This window comes from Apteryx mantelli, chromosome 6, assembly GCF_036417845.1.
Source record: "Apteryx mantelli isolate bAptMan1 chromosome 6, bAptMan1.hap1, whole genome shotgun sequence".
In the NCBI taxonomy this organism is placed as follows: domain Eukaryota; kingdom Metazoa; phylum Chordata; class Aves; order Apterygiformes; family Apterygidae; genus Apteryx; species Apteryx mantelli.
Genome location: NC_089983.1, coordinates 15,193,471 through 15,217,125, shown reverse-complemented (window position 1 = coordinate 15,217,125; position 23,655 = coordinate 15,193,471). Strand labels below are relative to the sequence as shown.

The following is a 23,655-nucleotide window of genomic DNA, read 5'->3' as shown; positions in this document are numbered from 1 at the left end:
GGAGATCATAAGTAGTTAGAATTTCAGTGTCCTCCACTCCTGTGTGCAACACTCCTCAGAGGTAACCTATTACTGAATACTTTTTTGGAGTGAACTAAAAATTTGTCCTAAGTGAGTTTGCATGAAAGTTGAACAGTAATCCTCAGAAAAATAGTCAAGTACACTTAATCAGACTTTAGGGATTTTATTTTGGTATAGGAGCTGCTTATCTGAGGAGACTTGGAACCTATTTGAATTTTGATACAACTTCTGGGAGGTCCTCAATGATGTCTGAGTTAAGGATGCAATTTTGTAAGAGACTAAACTGAAATGACAGTAGAATTTTTGGTCCTGATGAGATTCAACCTGGAAGCATGGCTCAAGTTGCACTGACTTCAGCATGGCTTGAGCAAGCATTTAAAGCTAACCTGCAGCTCAGAAAAGCAGTTAAAAATCTCCTAAACTTTAAACATGAATTAATTTTATCCCTATCCAGGAGAGCAGTTAGGTCCACAGGAATTACATGTACACTGACGGAGTACTTCTCTGAATCATGATTTTAGTGGAGGTGGGCATGGAATCTGTGTTCCATCTTCTTGGCTGAGTACAGTTGCTTTCAAGATCAGGGCTTTATGTTCTAGATCTGTTACTGCTTTCAAGTAGCTTTTACAAGGTGAAATTCTGAGTGAGTGTGGTTAGTAGCAGACTAACAAGGAAATACCTTCTCTTGTCAGGCTATGTGAGGGAAAGCCCAGCAAATTAGCTACTGTCGGTGACAGCCTCTCAGCTCATGCTGACAACGCAGTTATCTGTGGTTCAGAAGGTATGTTAGTGAATTCTCTTCAAGTCCTAGAATGTTTGTCTAGCATCCAAATGATGGCACAAGATCACTGGGAATCTACACTGGATAAAGACAGGATGATTCACAAAGTCATTAAAATAGTTGACTTCCCTGTAGTCTGTCTGGTAATGTTCTTTCTATGATCAGGTTTCAATGAGTAGGAAAAAGCTCTGTGTTCTCCCAGATAAGCCAGGAAATACAATTAATTAAGTAGATTACTGGTGTTTGTTTTTGCAGACTGTCAGGAATTAATGCAGTATCGTTGCATGTTAGGAAATCTTTAGCTCTTTTTGTACTTTTTTTAAGCTTTAAGATGACAAATATTTTTAAAAAGGAATTTGTGTATTGATGAGAGGTCATAAAATGCTAGATTATTCCAGTTCCAAGGTCTATGTTGCTTATGTGCTGTTAAAAAGATAGGATGTTCTTGGTAAGTTTGAGGACTTCAAGTTTAGAGAGAGATAATTAGGATTTATTCTCTACCCTGGGATACTGATCTATGATAATTTTAATAAAAGCAAGCTCTAGACAATTTTCAGGATTGGGAAATGACTGCTTTCTCTTGAGCAGCTGGAGACTTGTAAGCAGTTGAGCTGTATAGCTGTGCTGGCAAAAGAGCTGGTGTATCATTTGAACCCCTTGGTGAGCCAGCAGGAGCCAACATGCCTTGGTTGCCTAGGTCAGGCTGTACCCTCCTTCACATCCAGCCCTACCCAGTGTCTCCCATTTGTCACCTCGTACTTACCAGGTGTTCCTGGAGCGCCACCACCCCTCCAATCACCACAGACTGTGATACGCCTCTTGTGACTTTCAGCCATGTAATTGTGCCAGTGTTAGGCTATACTGTCAGGAAGGTTCTCTGCCTCTGCCTTTGACTGTTTCTTTTATATCATCATGTCCCTTTCCAGAAATGTGTTTTGTTTTTTTTTTTTTAATGTGGAAACAAATCTCAACTTCAGACACAGAAGCCTAACTGTAGTTTGAAACAGGAGGTGAAAAGACAAAGAAGTGGACTATTAAGGACTTTGAAATGTGCATTTCTGGGTTAAGGCTGCCATTTGGCCCAGTCTCCCTCCACTCTTTCCAGATACATGTCAGGTCAGAATATGAAACTTGTAGCCATTTGTCAAGCATTTCTGGATGTCCAAAAGCACTGACTTTTTCATTGCATTTCTACAATAATTCCAGTATATTCTGGATGAAAAGATCAATCAGCGCATATGTTGGCAATCCAATGTGTCTGATGCACACATCTGTCTTTGAGATTCCAGGAAATGATATAACACCCTTATTCCAGTTTGTTCTTAAATTTTTTAAAACAAAATATTTTGATTTATTTCAAAACAAAATGTTTTCGAATTTCTCCTCTGCTGGAATTCTGATTTTTAGGTCTGCTTTTGTTGTTTCTGACCAGAACAATATATATATATATATTTTTTTTTCCTGAATATTGGCATTTCCTGCAGGTTGGAAATTTTGGTTTTCATCTATCTTGTCCCAAGTATGTCACTGCAGAAATCTGGTAGACAGAAACAGTAATGATTGAGTAGGTATCCTGGGTATCAAAAATTAAATACTTACACAGTATTAATCTGCTTCCTTGTGTAACTTCTAATTTGGAATTTCCTAAGCCCTGAATGCTTTACTTTGCGATCTAATCTTCTTTTGCTGATGAGTTTTTCATGAAACTTCTTAGCTTTTTTACTGTTTAAAGGGAAAGATAAGCAAATGCATATTTTGTATAACTGTCAAAAAGAATGCTGTGGCTTCTTTGGCAGTTGCATGGTTGATTTATTCAGTACATAAATGTTCCCTATATTGAATTTTATGTAGTCTAACTGAAACAGGACTGTATCCACTGTGTTGGTCATATGGATTTTTTTTTCCTCTTTGTATTGGCAAATATTCTTCCTTAAGAACATCATGTTGTTTTTTTGGATTAGATCTACCTCTAGAACGTTTCCATACCCTTTTTGTATTTAGTTGGAATATTAATGAGATAAAGCACTGTTTTGCTCTTAATTCTGATTTTTATATTAATCAAAAATTTCTTAACAGTCAAAGACCATACAATGCCAATAGAAAGTCTTCAGTAGATTCTGTAGCCTAAAATACAAAGTGCCTGGTGTGAGTTCTTGTGTTGCAGTGTTTTCCACCCTGCAGATGTTCCTAAGAACTCCTCTTAATGTTTGCAGTCTGTGGTAAGCTGCCTGGTCCATCCTATGGTCTTGGCCTCACTTTGTTGTTTCCAGATACTTCTTGAGACCTCCAGACTTTTTATAGCAAACAAAGGCCTAGAAGCCACGTGAAACTCCCATGCTTACGTTTAAAGATGGTTAGAATATACTAAATGTTTCCTTTTACTATTTTTCCTGTAAGCAGTTACTGCAGTTGCCATAAGGAGGTTATGCAATTCTGAGCAGGCAGAGAGATGATCCACATGATTGTGAAAGAAGAGGGGAGGGTTTTGTGAGAATATGAAGATGTAATCCATATGGTGGAAGTATTCAGCAGCTACCAACTTGAACATAAAATGGGCTGCAGCTTGTGGCCTGCTCTAGCCCTGCTATCTTTGCCAACTTTTATTGTTATGGAGCCAGTTCAATTCATACTTGACACAGCCTTATCAGTAAATAGCATGCCTGTCCCTGCAATCAGGGAACAAATAAAACTCCTTTTTCTAAGATTTTCTCTGCACATCCTGTTCTTTTGGGGTGGTTTTCACTTAGAATGTCTGTAGTGCCCAAAGAGGTATACTCATTACTTTTTCCCCCATACACACGGATCAGCTGAAGAGAGAAGCTTGAGCAGTCAGATGTTTTCTGGATAGATCCTGGCAACACCAGCCTTCAGGTCAAGCAGTTCAATTGACTTCCTAGCCTGTCTAAACTTCCAATGTGTGAAGTTCACTGTGTGTACTAGAGACTCCAAGATGGCTAGCAGTTGGGTTGAAGCCCTAGCTTGTGGGCAAGCCTTGTGCAGCCATAAGGTGGGTACACAGACATGGGATTAGATAGGCCTTTGGAATAGGCCCTGGGGAAGCTGAAAAGCACTTTGACTCTCATACCCCACCCTCGCTGCTAATTTTCAGACCCTCTAAATTATGGTTGGGGCCTGAATTGTCCAAGACTGGCCCCGCTACCTGAAATGTGCTGAGGGCATATGTGACGATGCAAGGAGAAGAATGATTGGGTAGTGGACTGGAGTAGAGTAAATGACACTATCCAAGCAGAGGTACTAAAGTTTTGTGCCGAAGTCAGAAAGTGTCCTTCCTTACACAGTGAGAGAGGCTTCTCCAGAGAGCATCTCAGAGTAAGAGCTTAACTTCGACTCATGATCCTTCTTGGATTTAGCTGAAGCAGGTGTCAGTCTTTTGCTGTGCTGCAGCTAAATCCAGCAAGCATCATGAATCAGAGTCCTCAGTCACTGTGTTTTAACAGAACCTGAAATTGGTGGTTTATGTTAATATGAAGGACTGAGAAATACAGTGGCTGAGGAGTGGGGTGGACACATTACAGCAAAACAGTATTTTGGTCATAAATTTGAGCACTTAAATGTTCTGAATCACCTTCTGTTGTCTCCGCTGATAGAGACTCCATAAAGGGAGTCTAGGAAGATTGTTCTTACGTCAGCATCTAAACTAGACAGCTAAAAGAAGGTAGTGTGACGCTCTCATCGTATAAGTCAGCCCAGTTCCATTACTTGCAACAGGACTATCTTCATGTTATTAATTGTTCACAATACAGTGAAAAGACTGCTAGTGCTTCGCAGATGGAAATTAGCATTACCTGCATTGTGATGCAGTAAATAAAGTATACTGTAATCAAGGATGTATTCCCACAGAAAGCAGGCAAAGAAGGGTGCCAAATGAATATTTGCAATGCAGTAACAAGTTTCTAATAATTAATACATGCTGGATAGCTTGACAGAAAAGGTCAGAAAGCTGCTTTGGAGCTGCTCGACTGGTTTTGGCACTGATCATCTTGTATTTTCTAAGTACTGCCAGAGTCTTTTGTTAGTTTGTTTTTCTAACCAAATTTAACTGAGTAATATACTGGCTATTTAGTAATAACCAGTAAAGCTTGTGTAGCATTAAAATGGTATAAGCATGGAGTTTTGTTTAATTTTATTTACTTTGTTATATTACATGGGCATGATAAAGTAAACCATCAACGTGATTCCAGCAGGAAAACTGTGCTTAAAATACAGTGGGTTGAATGACTATTTGATATAAACGGATACTGAAGACAAAACAGCAATAGCAAATAACATGCTGTGAAAGTTAAGCCTAGAATGCCAGAATCTTATTGATGTAATACCTCATCCATCAGGATAGTTTCCACAAGGAAATGTGTGACTTACTATGTCCTTTTTTAAGGACTTTGGTACACAAGGTTTTGCTTCCTGGTCACACATATTTGGAACAGCAAACTCAAATTATGCAGGCCAGCTACTTGGGCTTTTAAAAATTATGCTGTTTTCTCTTAGCCTGTGACGCTTTTCCAGATGTCAGAAGACCACCAGTCATGTTAAAACCTTGATGTAGCAGGATCTTGCAACAGCCTTGTTAAAGTAGTTGTACAGCCTGTAAGTTTTTACTAGTGATGTGGCTTGCTGAGTCACACAGCAGCAGAGATGCTTAGAAACATTTAGGAAAGAAGTGCAGGGACAAATTCCATCGGTTTAGTTAAACCAGTTCTCCAGATGTGACTGAGGGTAGGATTTGGCTCCAAGCTTACTGGTTACCAGTTCTCTGATTTGGTGTCTAGAAGAAATTGTTTGTTACTTGCATGGGTCAGCTAAGGAGAGGCATGATATTACTTTATACAGATACCCCATTGTGTACTTGTAAACATGTCATATATGTTTATATAAACATGCATTTGTACAGAAGTACCATTTTATCTAAAGGAATGTGATAAACCCATATATTATTGTCTGTCTTTTTCTCCTTCCAGATCAATGCAATACGATCAATTGTTCCAAACAAAAGCAATAATGAGATAGTTTTGGTATTGCAGCAGTTTGATAACAATGTAGACAAAGCTGTTCAAGCTTTTATGGATGGTGAGTACAGTGTACCTTTTTCACTAAAACTTGAGATATTCCACTATGTACGAATGTATTCGTTGCCTTTAGTGTCTTGAAATGTATTCTCCTGTTCTGTTGAAATTCAGGTGATTGTGACACTTTGCCTGTTCATTTTTTATAACTAATCGTGCTGTCTGCATCTTTGCTTCTTCACAGTATAAGCTTGACCTGGCTGTTTATCTGCTCTCTGTGACTTAGCCATTTTTGTTGCCATTATTGACACGGAGAATACCTTCCTTAATCTATTCTGCATGAAAGCTAATACTCCAGATTTGTCAGAGTAAGATTCATTATTGAAGATATAGTAATTAATAAAATTTGGGGATCGTTCTGAAGCAGATAACCAGGCCACTAAACCCCTGAACTTGGTGTGTGCATTGACATTCAAACCTCCATCTGAATTTTGCAGATAGTCTTGACATTCATAATGGCAGAACCAAGACTCCATTGAAGTTTGAATCTTTCTAAATCTGTATCTGGCTTTGCATTTTGCATCACAAGACCATCTGTAAGAAAAGGTCACTTGTATTTAAACAACGCTTTTCTGATGAACGTATAATGACGACAGTTTTGAACTTTCACCAAAGTCTGTAAGAAACTCTTCACAGGAATAACAGCATACCAGGAGGAAATCCTATCAAAATCTTCATAGCTTGGAGCTGCTTAAAATGCACTAGATATTCATTGGTCTCAGAAGCCCTGGATATACTGAAAAGCAAATCATCACTTTCAGGCTGTCTGTACAGCCTGATGGTACTGAAACTTACAGAATCAATAACTGGCTTATTTCATATCTATTTTATTCCAAAATAATTTTGTTTTTGTTTTGGATTAACTCACTGAAATGTATCAGACAAGAAGCATCATCATGTACTATGAATTACACAGCAATATGCAAAAGCAGATGTAAGCAAACTGAACTATATTCACAAATGCATCAGAATTCTTCAGTCAAATCAATATGGTGCTTCTTTATTCAGACATCAGCGTATACAGGCAGATTCTGATAGATTTATTGAAATTAGAATTTATGTATGCCCATACAGCGAGGAGAACATGATGCATGGATTGCAACTAATTACAATAATTTTGTTTTCCTGTAATATATGTCCTAGAGAGCAGAGGGTTGCTGCATGGTTATTTGGTGTGTTCGTTTCATTCAATTTATTTTTGTCTTAAGTCACCCTCACTCATTTTGTGGACAATGAGTTGTTTCCAATGTGATGCCTCCCATAATTGTGTGAGAAGTCCCATTATTCCTGCTATTCTCCTGCCCTCCTCAAATGCCACAGGCACCTCCTGCATTGTTAAAGAGAAACCTTAAGGTGTTACAGAATCTCAGAGCTGCTCATGGTTCCACAAAACCCTTGTTCTAACGTTTCAGAGCACTTCCCAAGCTGCTTAAAGTTCCCACCAGAGGAAGACTGGCTGAGCAGGTGCCAGCAGTGAAGATAATAGGTTGAGGTGGAGCAGCCACTTCTTGTTTCCTATATCTCAGTTCTTCTCTAGCTTGGGGTAGTTGTCACTACCTTGTGTTTTATCCAAAGCATAAAGTCCAGAAGTGCCTGGGTTTCAGGTATTCTTCCAACCTAGGCTGGTATGTTGATGATATAGTGGTAGGCATAGCATTTCTCCTTTACCAAGTTGCATGGTCCATCTGATGCTGCTTAGTACAGTAGTGCTGTTGGTTGTGACGCTAGTCCTACCTGTTCCCTTCTCCTCAACCACTGTTCTTGTTCATCTTGCGCTTGAGTGTGGATTTGTGATTGAAGACAATCACAAAATCGCATTGATGTCTCAGTCCAAACAAAATCACAAAGTGAAAAAATTTCTCCTGCATTCAGCAATGATGAATAACTCAGGACTGTTGGGGGTGTGGGGGAGAAGGGCTTTCATAGCCATGTGTCATCTCCAGCTATGAGGAAGAAACAAAGGTCCAAAGCAAGCCTTACAAGTGCATAACAAAGACTTGAAGAAAAGCAAGCTGGTGTAACCTGAGTTCAAATGGGCTTCATTTGAACTGGGCCAGTTTATGATCATTGTGCCTTTTATTAAGTAGTCTTTAGAAGTGAGGATTTGAAACCAGCCATATTTGTCACCGTCTTGAAATAGAGTACCCTAATTTTAAAGACAAAAGCCAGAGTTATTCAAACACTACTTGAGTGAACTGACAACAGGAAAGAAGTGTGTCTATTCAGCTGCCATTGTGAATGGAGTGAATGTAGCACTTCAAGTATCTTTTCATGAGAGGCACGAAATTGCTAAGGTGGAAATATCACACAGTTGCAGAGAACCTGCTGCCTACAATGAAAAGCATGGGAATAGCCATGCTGTGTGAAAAGGGCAAGCACCTCGGTTTAATACCTCTCTCAGACAGAATTACAGCATGCTGAATTCAAGAAATGGCTGAGGATGTCCAAATTTAGTTTTCTGAGATCAGCTCCTATCTTGCTTTGCATCTAGAGTGGTCTTTAAGTGCTGTCTCTATTATGGATTTGCTGCTATATGTAAAATTTGAGTTAAAAATAGCTGTTAAAATGTGTTTAATTTGCTGTGTTAGCATTTACCTATTTGAACATATACAGAAGGTCTGTTCAGGCTGCTTTGTGGATGTGTTCAATAAAATATTCTGATGCGCTGGGTTATGGGCATTGGGACTTGCACAGATAGTTCACTTCCAACAGAAGGAAACTTTGAGTTGGATATGAGAATTCCTAAAATAACCCTCACTGTGCGTAGTACTCGCACAGAATTTGGGGAAAGCAAAGCTAAGACAACACCAGCCAATGCAAGAGTGTTGGATACTACTGTGAAAATGGTTAATAAAGCTGTCAAGTGAAATCACGTATTTTCAGAAGCATGGAGTGAAATGGGCAGCAAATGTGTAGATTTATTTCTGCATTCTGAAACATGGTGTCCATCAAAAGATAATGTATCCTTTGGGGGGGGGGGATGTTGTATACATACGTATGTATGTGTGTATCTAAATATAGCTATATAGATACACCTATACACATGACAAATTCTTTTAACCCTCCCTCTGAAATATCATGTTATCTGGGAAGTAACATATGGCTTTGCTGGTTTTCATACACACATTTTTTCACAGTTTAATAAACTAGTCTTAGCACTGTCAGGAAGGGACATAATCACTTTCCATGTGCATGGTAGACTCACCAAGTAACATCAGATCTGGGTTATTGGGATAGAAAAACAATTTTGGCACATTTGAAACCCGTACAGGTTTTTGGCTGAAAACCAGTTGACTGCTGATGGTGGTCTGAAAGCAGCAATGTTTCTTGGCACTAGTATCACCACGAGTTCCCTGAAATGAGGGAGGAGAAAGGTTGAATATGAAACCCATTTGCTGCAGAAGATAATCAATGAGCATTTACTAGAATTATGCAGTGATGGTGACCTGATTCTCAGATTCAAGCAGAAACCTTTAGCCTAGTTGTGGTTAAAAGGATTATTGTGGTGGATACAGCCATAATAGTTTGGATGCCAATTCTGACTGCATGCTTACAGTAAGATTTATTTTCAGCAGTAGGATCAAGGAAAACAAAGATGTTAACTGGATGTAGAAGAGTGTTTTTCTAAGATGGCAGCTGGCACTGATCTGACCAAGCCTCTGCTTGCTTTGTTCTGTAAATTTATCTAACCATCTCATTAGGGCTGGTAGACAAAACTTCAAGTATACAAAGTTGTCATCATTTTCAATATGACTTTTAGACTTACTTTTTTTTTTTTTTTTTTTTTTTTTTACTATCATGCCTAAATTTGCTGTATGTTGACCTATGGATGCAGAATTTCTGCAGGGGTCCACAAAACTTTTTTTTATGCTAATATGATTTTCATATCATATTCTTATGCTTTCTGAATATGACAGATAACATACATAAAGTGCTTGAGCAAAACGCAGAAAGGTTTTAAAACTTTTGAAGAGAGGCAGGGTGGACTACCTAGTGTACTTAGTGTACTTAGACACATCCCTTTTCAAGCAAGAGACTTGAGCATTAATGTTTATGAAGCTTATGCTAGTGCTTAAAGTTAGGCAGCCACTTTACTTTGTAGAATGAAGGCCATAAAACGGGTTAGTGACAAGTAGCCCATCCCATTTGATTGCTGTACTTACTGTAATCAGATAAATAAAAGTGAAAATTAAAAAGGAGACAGCCAGCAGTCATCATTTTGTTCTCCCAGTATGAGAGAACTCGCAACAACAAATGGAAAAGCTTCCCAGCCAGGAGACTGGAAATGGTTTCTGAATACATTTGTTCTTTTTCATAGCTGAACATTTGTTGAAATGTTTTATCTTTCCTTAGGTAGTGCAATTCAGGTTCTGAAAGAATGGAATATGTCAGGGAAAAAGAAGGTAAGCACTTGCTGTTGAGAATCAAAGCATTAAGACCATTTTTCAGCTGTCTCTGGGAGAGTCTAGTATTATTATTTTCCAGTACTTTTTCTGCCTTTGCTGCATAAGTAACTTGATCCACACCTGTATTCAGAAGACCCAAAAGCAAACGTGTGTGTTATTTTTAATCCTGTTCTTCTGTTGCTGTCTATCTAGCCCAGTGTATGAGAGAATTTCTAGGACAGAGTTGCGGGGGGGGGCTAGACTCTGGGCAAATATAGAATGAATCCCAAAACAGTGCATGCACACTGCAGAAACACTTGATATGCAATTGTATCCTGGCTAGTCCCAGCCACTTACAGTGGTAAGAGCTTTTGCTGCCAGGCATAGGACTAATCTATGCATAGGAATCATCTGTTAGGGGCACTGTCAAGTCAGGCACTTTCAGCAGATGTCTGGGATATGATCATTGTGCTGTTTATCTCCCAGCTGGAGCTGTATCAGGAGGCTGCCCTGTGGGTCATTGTCAAGGAGGCTCCTCCTAATAGTTGGCAGAGCTGGGGTAGCAGTGGTCAGCCTCGATCTGGGGTCTGTGGTTGCTTTCTACCTGTTAGAGGGATGCCTTAAAGGATTGTCCATGTTACTCTGTGGATGCCTCTTTCATGATTAGGAACTACTTGTCCAAGATGGTTGCAAATATTTTGAAGAGCATCTTAGCACAAGCTCTGTTACCATTCTGAAATGTAAATATTCTGTGTGGAAGGAAGGGAAAGACCAGTTTGGGCCTTCAGCTTTGATTTGAAACCATTTGGATATATTCAGCTGAACAGATACAACGTATTACATAGTATAGCATGGCCTGTAAATTGCATTATAAGGAATGTTGCTTGTATGGCATTTTTCAAAACTAAAGAGTATGGACAATTTACTGATTGTATTTTAAATTGATATGAACTGCACTGAGTAATATCTCTGTTCTTGTGATATATCTCTATTCAGAACAACAGGAGAAAAAGAAGCAAATCTAAACAGCACCAAGGCAATAAGGATCCTAAAGATAAGAATGATGGACCTGAGAAGGCATCTCAGGAGCCCCAGGGAATATATGACTGCTATCTGAATGGATGCTATAAGGACAACTCCTGCAGTGATTCTGCCAATGAGAAATTGGAAGCCACTTGTCTTGAGAATAAAGACTCAGGATTTGTAGAGTCAGCACCAGTCTGTCCGGAAATCACAGGTCAGTGTATCTGGTACAAGCGGCAGTTTTTCACTGGCAACAGGCAAGCTCACATACATAAAGATTGTGACATTTTTATTACCATGAAGTAGAATTAAAAAAAAAAAAGAGTAAGATGTTTGCGCAATGTACATAGCTATTTGAAAAAGCCATACAAGTAGATCTATGCCTGGGCCCAATTCTTCTTCCAAGATGAAGATGTAAATGTCATTATTTCTAGAGGGAAAAAAAGGATCAAACTATAACTAGAGAGGCCCAGATGATGTGGAATATTACAGATACAAATACAGAAGAGTGCAGAGGTAGAACATAGTTTGGGTGTAATACAGTCACAAAAGTGATAAAATCCCTCAACTGGGCAAAGTGATCTGAGCAGTATGGGCTTGTGGCATGTTACAGAATTTCTTTATTGCTTAGTCTTGACTTCTCCCATTTTTTTTGTCTTGTAATCCCTGAATAAGCTACTGGCAACAGCTCTCTGCTGGTTTCCCTAATAGGGAAGGAGAGGCCTTTATGTTGGGGGAGAGGCAGTCTGATAGCCTCTCGGTACACATGCGTTTCTGTTAGAGCCCAAGTACTGCTTCTGAAGCTCTGAGGGATAATAACAACTCTTCCTCATGGGGGTTCTAGTAGATGCAGAGCTATGATTATAGTAACATCAGGGAAAATAAACCTCCTCTGGGGGAGAAGCTCTGACAAAGCTTTTGCCTTCACGTATCCTTCCATGAAATTCATATTTATTTTTAATTGCTGTTGGTACTGGTAATGATTTTTCAGCTCTTCACATTTCAAGCTTCTGACAGGCCTAGATTATTGCTGGTATGTTTGTATTTTCTTTCTGTGTCTTAAGCAGTACATAAGACTGCGTTAAAAAAACTTTCCTTGCAATCCCCTCCTCTGTTGCTTCCAGAGGACTTTGATAGTAGTGCCAACCTCTGGCCAATTAAATACAAACTTTGCAAAACAGAGCAGCCAAATAGCAGAACGACTTATCAAGAAATTTTGTCCTAAGAATCAGGTGCCTGGCAGAGGAGCAGTGATGTTCTTCCCACCCTTGCACAGAGGGTACAAAGATTCCCAGTTATTATGTATAGAAATATGCCATAAGCCAAAAAAATCTGCATTTCCATAATGTTAAAAGCATTCTTATCACTTATTCTGCAAGATTTAAATATTCATGTATTCTTTTCTTCCATTTTATGTAGTACATATATATGTCAAGCTGTTGTGTTAGATTTCTTAGAGGTGCCTTTTTTTGTTTCTCCAAACTGGATACATGCATGAATAAAGGCCAAATTTTTCATGCAAAGTGTTTTCTAAGGGGTAATAGAGTTGTATGCCAGACAGCTTTAAGCTTCAGGAAGAGTACCCATGCTGTTCTTGTGATCTTTTTCTGCGGCATTGGAATTGAGTCCTGTTTTCTCTCTTTGACATGATGCAGTCAAAAGTTGTTGTAAGTGATAAGGGCAAAAAGTATCTCAGAATATTTTTTTTTTGTTTTTGCAATAAGTGATTTTACAATTTTTATAAGGTATTAGACATATCCCAAAACTAGTAATTGCCTCTCTTAAAAGCAGGAAAAGATAAAAAGAAAGAAAGAAGGAAAGGAAGGGGAGGGCAGGGAAATGAAAAACTGAAATTTTTCATAGCAGGAAAAATGTTTCTTAACTTTACCCTGACATAGCAAAACAAGTTCCTGGTAATTTAAAACAGAGAAGGAAAGACTTTCTGCTTCACTTCAAGCTGAAGTACAAAGAACAGAATCAGAGTCTTGCAGCCAGATTAATAGCTACTTTCTTAAGGTCAAAAGCCGTCTATAAAGGTATAGCTAATTGTGTGCTGAAGTGCACAGAACTATATAGAAGAGCAGGGTGAGCAGGATCCCTCAAATGCCAGCAGCTGAACCTCATGGTTTCTGGGCAAGTCAAATAGAATGTGCTAAAGCAGTTAGAAATGCTAAAATGAGTCCAAAGCATACCCGTTTCATGTGTTGTAATCACCTTTGTTTTGTCCTTGTCTGTCCTGTTTGTTTTGGTTCCTTCCCTATCAAATTAACGTTGCTGTGGTCAGTTAAGAATTCTCCTCTGAACAGCATATGTTGTTCACCCTCTTGGACAGTGATAGATTGTGGCCATTTTTCTGATGTGAGACATAATAAATGTGTTACAAGCTGTTAAGGGCCTGAAAGCATCTCTGAACAAATGAGCTTTTGCAGTTAGAGCTCTGTGGAGCATCCAGGAAAGCCACAGACTGTTACATCTTTATGCTTGTATCTGCAGTGGGAGTAGGAACCTGTTCCTGTTCAAGGTTTTCCTCTGAAGTACCCTGTTGGGACCTCGGCCAGGACTGGTGAGAGATAAGTCCTCTACCCCATCACCCTCAGGCAATTCACAGCGTAGAAAGTTCATCGTCAGGTGTCTACTCACAGCCTCGTATGCTTTGCTCCTTATGAGGAACACAAGGCTGAAGCCTTGCTATTCCATCTTGCAGTCTCTGAACATTAAGTGCTTCAGAGCCATGAAACGCTGGCTGCCTGGAGGGACCTCAGGATCCAGAAGGGAAGATGCAATGAAGCTGTGAGAGGTATCCTGTGCTAGAAAATGGTGGGGGAGAACATGTCAGTTGCTACTTTTAGCTTAGGTCTGCTTATCTCTTGCCATTATTCTGTCTTTCTGAGAAGCCTTTAGCTGTTGGTTTTTTTGTATGATGATTTTCCACAGGGAGTCATGGGATAACTGTGTTAAAGCCAAAAAAAAAAAAAAAAAAAAAAAAGTTTAGAATGAAGTCTGTGTTTACCATACTGGGAATGCTGTAGTCTGTGTGAATCTGGCTGTGAATACACAACTGCGTAATTAATGAATGTTCTTACACAGAGCCCAAATGCCATAACTTATTGCAGCTTAGCAGTATTGTTAGCAGTATTGATTGGTGAATAGATGTTGTCATCTGCTAGAGAAAATGAAGCGCAGAATGCAAGACCCTGGAAAGCCAAATCACCTTATCATGGAGGACCGTAAAGAGTGTTTTCATTTAACTGTGACCCAGTTAAGGGCTCTACCTCTGAATATCTTGAAGGGGAAAAGGCCCACAAGAAACCAGGGTTGTTCAAGTTGGTGACCATTACGGACCCTCTACCTCTCTTAGGGCTCTCAGCAATACAGGATCTTAATTGTGAAGGACCTACAACTACCCTTTCTGCACATGCCCTTGTAAAGAAGGGGCATAAACACATTGAAAAGATATTTAACACTACTGTGCCGCACTATTGCAATTGCAGGGACTCAGGTAAAACCAGATACAAACCAGATACTGTTTTTCTTCCTACTTTTTCTAAATGTTTTTCATGTAGGATGATTTTAGCAGATCCCTCAAACTTCCTGTTTATATCTCAAGACAGTTTTTCCTTTTTCAGCAAAAGAATCCATTGAGGTTCACTTTATTTAAAAGGTTTTGAATGTCAAGGTGTTCTAAAAAGATAAAACACGCATTTCATAGTTATTAGCTCAGCTGGAGAGTCAAAGCAAGTTTCTCTGGGCTGTTTCCGTTCCTGGCAGGTCTGATAAACACTTAACCATTAATACAGGGGAGATCAAACCTTGGTCTAAAGTGCTGAAGTTCCACCAAGTACCAAAACCTGCTAGATTACTCTTAGCTACTATTACCCTAACTATTGATTTTTTTTTTTTTTCATTGAAGTATTTGTGAGAGACTGTCCCCCTAGACTTTGTTACACATGTTTCTTGGCTGGCCCAGGTCTTCAGAGATTTGATACAGGCTTTCCCAATCTATTTTTAATTGTGTTGATTGTTCTAAATCACACTTGAAAGTTCAGTTGCAACATATTAAGAGATCATTTGCTAGGCTGTGTTGATTGTCTTGCTGCTGGGCTTCAGAGTAGCTTGTGTAAGATTTAGAAAAAACAATGTCAAAGTATATTGCAGACAAAAGATGATAAAAGAACTTTTAGGAGTATCACTGTTGTTCCAGATGGTTTTCTTTAAGCAAAAAGATGCTCGGTTTATCATTTGTCTTGACAGGTATCCCAAAGCAGCTAATTAAATGCAGTAAATAACAATTTTGCACTTTAACAAAATGTGTCGAAGGATTTGATCTGGGGGACAGAACCTAGGTGTCCTGGCCTCTCTCTATAGCTTAGTAGCTAGACTGTGTGTTTCTAACTATCTGTGAAGAATGAGTCAGTGAGGCCAGCCTGAAGTGACAGCCGAAAGAAGATTCTTTGCAAGTCAAAGCTATGTCACACAGGAGTTGGTGAGACACAGAGAGGGTAAGTGGCTAGCACAAGGTGAACCGCAGTTCTGTCAGGAGGGAGTTCCTGGCTACATCCGTGTGCGACTTGTATCTGAACCGAACCTTTGATGTGCTCAGAGTGCTGCGTACCTAGTACTTCTTGTTTTCACAGATATGCAGGTTTCTTTAACTTGGTAGTGTTTGGTGTAAGATACTTTTTCTATCTGCAGACACACCTTTTAACTCCCCATGAACAAACAAAATGTTTGCAGCATTCTGCATACTGCATATTCCTATTTGTCCTTTATGTGCTGCTGCTCTAGAAATGTGGGCGCTAATGTTCCTCTTTGTTCCTCTGGCCTTATGCAGTTGCCATGGAAACAGCAAAATATACTTTACACCTGTCCTAGAGCCCAGCCAGGGCACTCGCAAGTCACTACTTGATTTCCTGGAACAGTCCAGGCAGAATCCCTTGGTCCCAGCAGTGTTAATCCCAATCTGTGAGTTACTATCCAGTTGTTAATCTGACAGGCCCCTTTCCTCCAGGCACCATGTAACATCAGTGATGCACAAACAGCATCTTCAGAACAACTTATCATTCATTTGCCAAAGGGAATACAAGGATTAGGAAAACATAAACACAGCAAAGCCTTTTCCAAGCATGCTTCCTTACCAATAGCTGTTTCCTTACCAATAGCTGGCCTTACAGATCAGCTTTTGTAGCCATTCTTTGGCTATTTGTGTCTGGTGATGCTGGCAGCTCCTTGAATCCCTTTGGAGTCTTGGAAAGTGTAAACCAGGTCATCTTGTGGCAATCAAACAGGGTCAATGATGATTATCTCAACCCCGTTGAAGTTGTTGAACCCCGGAGCTTAATTTTTTTACATCATTTTATTACCTGTTGTTTCCAGCTTCTTTTGATTTAATTCTATGTAGTCAAACAGGATAAATTTTTTCTGGTAGGAATGTTTAATAAACATTTTTTAATATTGATTAAATGTTCAATGTTTTTTGTGTATGTCTTATTTTTTTAACAAACATTAAAGTCTCTTACTTTCCATAGAGGTCTTCCTCCCTAGTTCTGTCCTCTGATATATGAGCAAAGATTTTGAATGATGGGTATGTTGTCTGTGCAATGAGATATTTTTACCATACCAGCATGGAAGAGTCTATTTTCTTTTCAGTTTTCTTTTTAGACTGTTGAAATATAGATGTGTTCAAATTGGTGTTTAATCACCAAAGTATTTTATTTCTGTTCTATCACTGCTTTCAAAGTTTCTGCAGAATGTGTGCCAGCAAGAGAAAAACTATTATTCCCATGTACAAACATAAAGTCATTCAGATTCAACAACAAGGCATCAAATCTTTTTTAAGCTTGTAACTCCCTGTTCTCCACCTTGATGTTTTCTTGCAGACAAAGAACAAGAATATCGGAGAATATCGATGGAATTAAGCCCAAAGTCTATAAATGGAGTAGAACAGTATGAGTCTCCTCAGTCATCAGTTCAACTTCAGTGTAACCCAGGCAGGCCAAAGTCAAAATCTTCCTCAGTTAAATCATCCAACTCTACAACCCACCTTGAAACAAAGCCAGATGATTCACTGAAAAAAAGAGGTAAAGTGGATCTCTTCATTCAATCTCTGTGTAGAGAGGCGATCAGACAGCTGATGCCTCTAGAAAAGTACATACATAAGGAGGAAGAGATGTGTTGGAAAGTGAGAGTAGAATCATGTTCAGCATAACGAAAATGAGCAGGGTAATCTATGGTCAGTTTAAAATGATTTAAAATGAATCATGTGAATTCTTAGGGCTTTTACCAGTTTTTTGATTTGGGGAATGAATTTGAACATGCATGTTTAGGAAATGAACAGCACCACAGAAAAACTATGAAAAATTCAGTCTTGTGGGTTTTGAGAAGATAGCCACTTCAGCCTGATCTGGGCAAGTAGCATGTTTTAAATATTCCACCTCCCTCATTCAGAATAGCCAAAATCAGCTTTCTGGCTTTTGTGCTATTTTTGTTTTCCATTTTAGGGCCAAACATTGAAAAATCATTGAAAGATTTGCAGCGCTGCACTGTTTCTCTAACTAGATACCGCATGATGATCAAAGAGGAAGCAGATAATTCAGTGAAGAAGATCAAAGCTGCATTTGCAGAATTGCACAGCTGGTAGGTAAATCAGCTTGGGAGATTCAGCAACACAGCCTGAGAAATGAGGGGTGAATGCAGGCCACTGGCAGCAGGAGGGAAAGTTCATTTACACCCTGTTTGTTTGCAGCATTTGTTTTCATCAAAAAAGATGTGGTGCCAGTAAGTAACTCCTTACCAGCTAGAAGGTAATAAATATGTATCTGTATGGATGCATACATACATAACTACAATGCTGCAGTTTTTAGGAAGAAAATAAAATAGAATGGGGTTTTCCCAAAGTGATCCATCTTGATCTAATTCTATTGTATTAAGTTCAGTGGCAGAATAGCTGGGCTAATGAAAGCTTTTCCAAAATCCTGCCTCTGGGGTTTTCTGAAGTTTCTCTTCTCTTCCTTCAGTCTCTTCCTTCTCTACACCTTCTTCCATCATTCTTTCTTTGGTAGCCATTTCTGTACTGTCTCTTGAGGTTTTTTTTTTCTTTTTTTCCCCCTCCCCCATCATCTTCTCTTCCTATTCCACCATTCTTTTCTCTTTTCCTCATATCTTCTTCTAACTTCCTCCTCTCTCACTTCACTTCCAATTCTCATCTCTTAATTCACTCTTTTTCCTCATCCTTTCATCTCTTCCTTTTTCTAAATTTTTTTTTCAGTTATAATTTCGGTCATTTCTGATCTTCAGTGTATATATCTAGGCTGTAGCAACTGCTGTAGTAGCAAATTCTATGTTTTATATATATGTGGCATGGAAAAATATTTTCTGTTTTGAATTTTATGACATTAGCCTTTGTTAAGCAGCAATGCCGTATAAAATCTGATTAATCAGTCCAATGTTGCAGTAAACAGGAAAAGCTATTAAAATGCATAAAATTCAGTTACAAATCACAGAAGAGCACAAAACCTTTCACCCTTAATTCATCCACAATATTTATCAGTATTTTTATGAGCATCTCTTAGAAAAATGCTATAGTATTGGCAAAAGATTATTAATTCCGGTTTTTAGTAGTGTGTTTGTCTTCAGTGATGTGTCTAAAGTGACTCTGGTGCCGCTGGGGCCTCATTTCTGTATAGCCAGAAAGTCCAAACACTGCTGAGCTGATTCTGTGGAAGATGCTGTCTCACTGAGCTGCTGGTGTATCTTACGGGCTAACAAAAAGAACTTACATTGTGTCTGTCTCTGAACACCACTGAGCGTGGACTGCAGTTGACAGTTGTACTAAACTGTTTACTGTTGTGAAGAGTGCTCTGGAGCCAATGTAATAATGTTTGCTTATGGTCTAAAATGCCATAATTGTATTCTTAGTATATAAAATTAAGTAAATTTCATTAACCCCTTGCACCTCTTTTGGTAGCTCTCAGAGGTGTTTTCATGAGATTTTAGAAATCTTATAAAATGTGTTTACAGTTTCTTCTAAGAAGGTTCTGATGTCCCTTTGTCTGAGTAAACTGATAGCTGAGTCTCATTTGCTGCTTAGCTTCCACTTGCCCTCACGTTTTTTTCTAACAGTGTTAAAAATACATTAATGTCATTTATATGTCTAACCTTGTTTGTAGACAGTAATAGTCAATTAGATCTTTAAATGATAGTCACTCTGGTTGCGAGTTAAGCTTAGAACTCTGTCCTGATATAAGAATGCCTATGGAACATTATTAACAGACTGACAACTGAAATTCTTTGTTTTTCTGTATATTCATGTTTTAGCTTGAGAAACGCTAAAACATGTTACTTAATGCTAAAATGTGTTAATAGGTGAGCTCAATAGGAAAGCAACAGGATGACTCAAAAAGAATGTGTAAATCTAAGTAGACTTAAAATGATGAAAAATCAGCTGAAAGAAACTTTTGAATAGGCTCCATTTAATTCTACCTCCTACCAGCTTTGGTGCCTAAATTGTTGGAGGCTGCCAAAAGCTCTAGAGTATATCAGATCTGTGCTCTGAATATTCAAACCTCAGAAAGCCATTGCATGCACATAGCACAGCATTGCCACAAGGACAATATAATGTCAGGACATGTTTGTGGAAACATGTGGGCTGCATAGCTCTTGGCAGCTCATAAGCCTAATATTTGGGGTTTTCTTTAAATTAATGGAGGTAAAATTTGATTTAAACAGCAAAATGTGTTATTTGACGCCTTCTCTGCTAAGATTAAAAACAGTTTAGGATATTTCGTGTGCCCTTGTGACGTAATTTGTGGATGAGATGGGAAAGCTGTCCCGAGAGCCTAATTTACAAAAACTTGCAGTCAACTGCTATAAATTCATTGGATTTGAGTAGATGTCACCAGAGCCAGTGATACTTGCAGCCTCAGACCTCATATAGTCAACATGTTGTATTCCTAGGCTGAAGGGTTTTGTTTGTTACTCGCATGGCAGTTTCCTTACTTTAAAGTCTAACAAAGCATCAGCAGTGGTAGCGGGAGGATAAGGTAATTGAGTGAACACTCAGTCTCTTGCATGTTTATCTTCCTCCTGGGCATGGCAATTTCACTATGGCACAGTCAACTTGTCTGTCAAAGAAAAATGAAGCAATTCACCTAAGGTTTTGCTCCCAATGTGCTATAGGGTAACCGAGAGCAGGTAAACAAGGGCATCCGGAGACAGGGAGGAACGCTAGCACGATGATATCTGGTCCCTTTCATGATAGTAATTCCAAAGCTCCTTGCCAGTTACTGGGGAGTCACTGCAATTCCCAGCCGCTGCTCAAGTGAGACTAGTTCAGATGTGCAACAGATCAACATACAACAGTAACAGACTGCTGCCCCTGCTCAAAACTGGGAGGAAGTACTTAGGTGGGCTTAATGCCATAACTTAGATGGGAATTTAAGTAGTGCCTGTTACATGCTGCTATCACCGCCTAAGGAGCTTTAGTGAAGCTGTGCAGTCGGAAGGTTTATTCTTATGTTGCAGCTGAAAGATGAAACACATTGCAGTTTCTTTTGTCTCTCTTGGGTTTTTCTTTTTCCTCTTCCTTTAGAAATAGGCTAAAAGCCCCTTTTTGTGCCCCCTTTTTTTGCATTTACTGATTTATGAAGGTCAGGATCAAAACTTAATTTCAGGAGTCAGAAATCGTTTGGACAAAATCTTCTTTTTAACCTTCTCATGGTTTTACCGATCACAGCAAGGTTGAAGAAGTGCAAAGATGACATCATATGTCTTCCTCCTACCTCCAGATAGCACGATACCATTATTACAGAGGGAAATGAATAGTACATATGCCTAAGATGCCTTGAAAATTTCATCAGAAAGACTCTAAGAAACTTTTCCTCTTCTTAGCAGCAGAAACTGTTGTGCCAGAGGTGATGGTTGTCAGTAGAAGTCCATGTCTCTGCCTAGCTCTGTAATTCACAGCTTGGCCTGACTGATGGAAGGAAGTTACTCCTGAGCACAGATAGTACTGTGCTGCTTTAAAAAGTCCCCTACCTGGCAAAACAGTGCATACCGCCCTCCCCCAATCTTAAAAAGGAGCAATATGGAGCAGATGGACTGTGAACCCCTGTAACTAACTGAAGAAATGTAGTGCTTACTTCATGATTTAACTTTTTAATGAAATGGGTCCAAAAAACAATCCCAGAAAGATGTATGTTTAAAAGTACTGCAGTAGGCTCATTTTCTTTTTCTTAACGAGCCGTACAAGAGTTTCTGCCAGCTGGAATGATTCTTTGCATGCCCAGAACAAGTGATAATGACTTGCTTTTATACAGTACTTTTCATGCCAGAAGACACCAGAGCATGTTACAGGCTATGGGCTGGACCAGGCAGAGCTCTTTGCCCCACTGTGCAAGAAGTTGCCCCTTGCCCTCTCCTGTGGATTGTGCCTGGCTGCTCTACCCCAGCACTCTTCTCACCCCTGCACTTGCAGGGCTTACCCTGCCACTGCTTTCCTCAAGGCTACCAGAGAGCTGGGCAGAGCAAGCTCAAGGGCACTGTTTTATGGACTCATATGTGCACCTGAAAGTAATGAGGAGGCTCCTTCCAACAGTGTTCCTCAAGCCAGTATTCCTCCTCATTGCAACCAGCTTTGGTGCGTGCCTGTCAGGCATATATCTGTGTGAGTGCCAGTGTAAGCTGCTTCAGTTGTTATGTGGATACAAAATGTATCAGAGTATAGCCATGTCACACAGTAGCATAAGGCAGGAAAAGAAGAATACCAAATGCTGTTTAAGCTGCAGGGGAAGGTCACTAGACTAAGGTGAAGCCCTGTCTCACTAGAGTGTGTTTGAGACATTTGTGGCCAAGATTGAAACCCGTACACTCTAACAGAGTGTTCTCACTTTTCTGCAAAGGACTGAATACCGATCTTGTGGATGAAGAGAGAGCCCCAAGAAATCTGACGGAAATGCATAAAGCACAAAAGGAACCACAGTTCCTTATAACACCTCTTGCCAGAAAATCATTTTCACATATTGGGCATCCATACAGTCATATGGAGGACTAAAAGGAAACATCTGCTACTTGCCCATATGGTCTGCTTCCTACCACAAATGGAAAACAGTCTGTATAAAATAGTAAGGGCCAGGTTTAATTACACTGCATGCAGAACTGACCAAAGACAAGCCTCGTCCTTTTTTTGCATCTCAAACATATTGATACATCCAATGCCTTATAGAGAGCATGAAAACCAGCACAGTCAAGATTTTTTTAAGGTGAACAAATAACACTTGAAAGCTTCACCATGTGCTGCATAAAAAAATGACTCTGAGGTAATGCTGGAAAAATGGAGTTGGGCACAACTACCAATTTAAACATATATTCAAATATATTCAGGGAACAAATAGGAAGCATGTACTATATGTTTGGGGAAGAGAAAGCAGCTTTTCTACTGTTTTCTAATTTAAAATCAAAGCAGAGTAGGGGTTGAATGAAGAAGGAGTCATTTAAAAGAACGTAGTTTTGTCTGTGCTCACTCAGTGCTGGGTAATGAGCAATACTGCGGGTGCTCGCAGTTTCAGAGCAGTGAGTTAACGTCATCATACCCTTGCTAGGCCCCTCACTTGGTGGACTGTAAAGATGATGGTTTTCTGTTGCCAGAACCCAGAATCAATGGCACCAGATGAAGAGCTGCCTGTCTGTTTTAGCGATGTGGTACCTGAGAGTGAGGGCAGACACCTGGAAAGACCAGCTGCGCTATTGCTTTAGAGCGAGCCAAGTTCCTGTGCTGCTCTTTCTGCATTTCCAGGCAGTCTTCGTTAGCTTTCTGTCCAGGTTTCTCTCTGCCAGCTGACCTTTTGTAGTCCTTATGCCTCTAAAGAACAGATTTTCAAATCCTCTCACGACTTGTTCTGATGCTTGTTTGCCCACCAGTCATATGGTGCAGCCTGTAACCTTTGTACTGTGGAGAGAAAAATGGCCTCCCAAACATTTAGGGCCCACCTGGGTTTTCAGGTACCTTCGAAGACTAGTGCTTTTACCTGGGCCCCCAGGCCATGCCCATACTGCTGTGGGGGGCTGGGAGGAGCTGATACAACAGCTTTATCATCAGGCTGACTACTTGCCTGCAGAGCTGCAGCGTCTGGAGAGGAATGTGTTTGTTCTTCGCCTCCAGGAGAGGGGCTTGTGCTTGCTCTCTTCTGGCTACTTCCAGGAGTTTGGGTTTCCCCTTGCTGTGTATTAATGTAGCGAACAAATGGATCTCACAAAATTGTTTTTATTAGCTTTCAGTGAGATATAGAGTCCCTGTTCTGGCCTCCCTCTAGTTGATACTCTGAGACAACCAACATCCCAAATAGGTGCTGGACATATTTCTGTTTATTTT

The 23,655-nt window shown here is 39.6% G+C and overlaps 1 protein-coding gene across 9 annotated transcripts in view; it reads left to right on the top strand.

The window, feature by feature from the left end:
* The window catches only part of SPATS2L (spermatogenesis associated serine rich 2 like), a 172,550-nt gene that overhangs the window by 130,578 nt on the left and 18,317 nt on the right, over window positions 1–23,655 (top strand). For 8 of the 9 annotated variants that reach the window (XM_067298882.1, XM_067298883.1, XM_067298889.1 and 5 more), the window contains 5 exons: window positions 5,779–5,887; window positions 10,237–10,286; window positions 11,265–11,505; window positions 17,168–17,368; window positions 17,789–17,924. In XM_067298882.1, the coding sequence (XP_067154983.1) occupies window positions 5,779–5,887; window positions 10,237–10,286; window positions 11,265–11,505; window positions 17,168–17,368; window positions 17,789–17,924 (737 nt within the window). Of the gene's footprint in view, window positions 1–5,778; window positions 5,888–10,236; window positions 10,287–11,264; window positions 11,506–17,167; window positions 17,369–17,788; window positions 17,925–23,655 lie in introns of those variants that run through there. The other variant, XM_013952242.2, reaches the window with a different exon arrangement.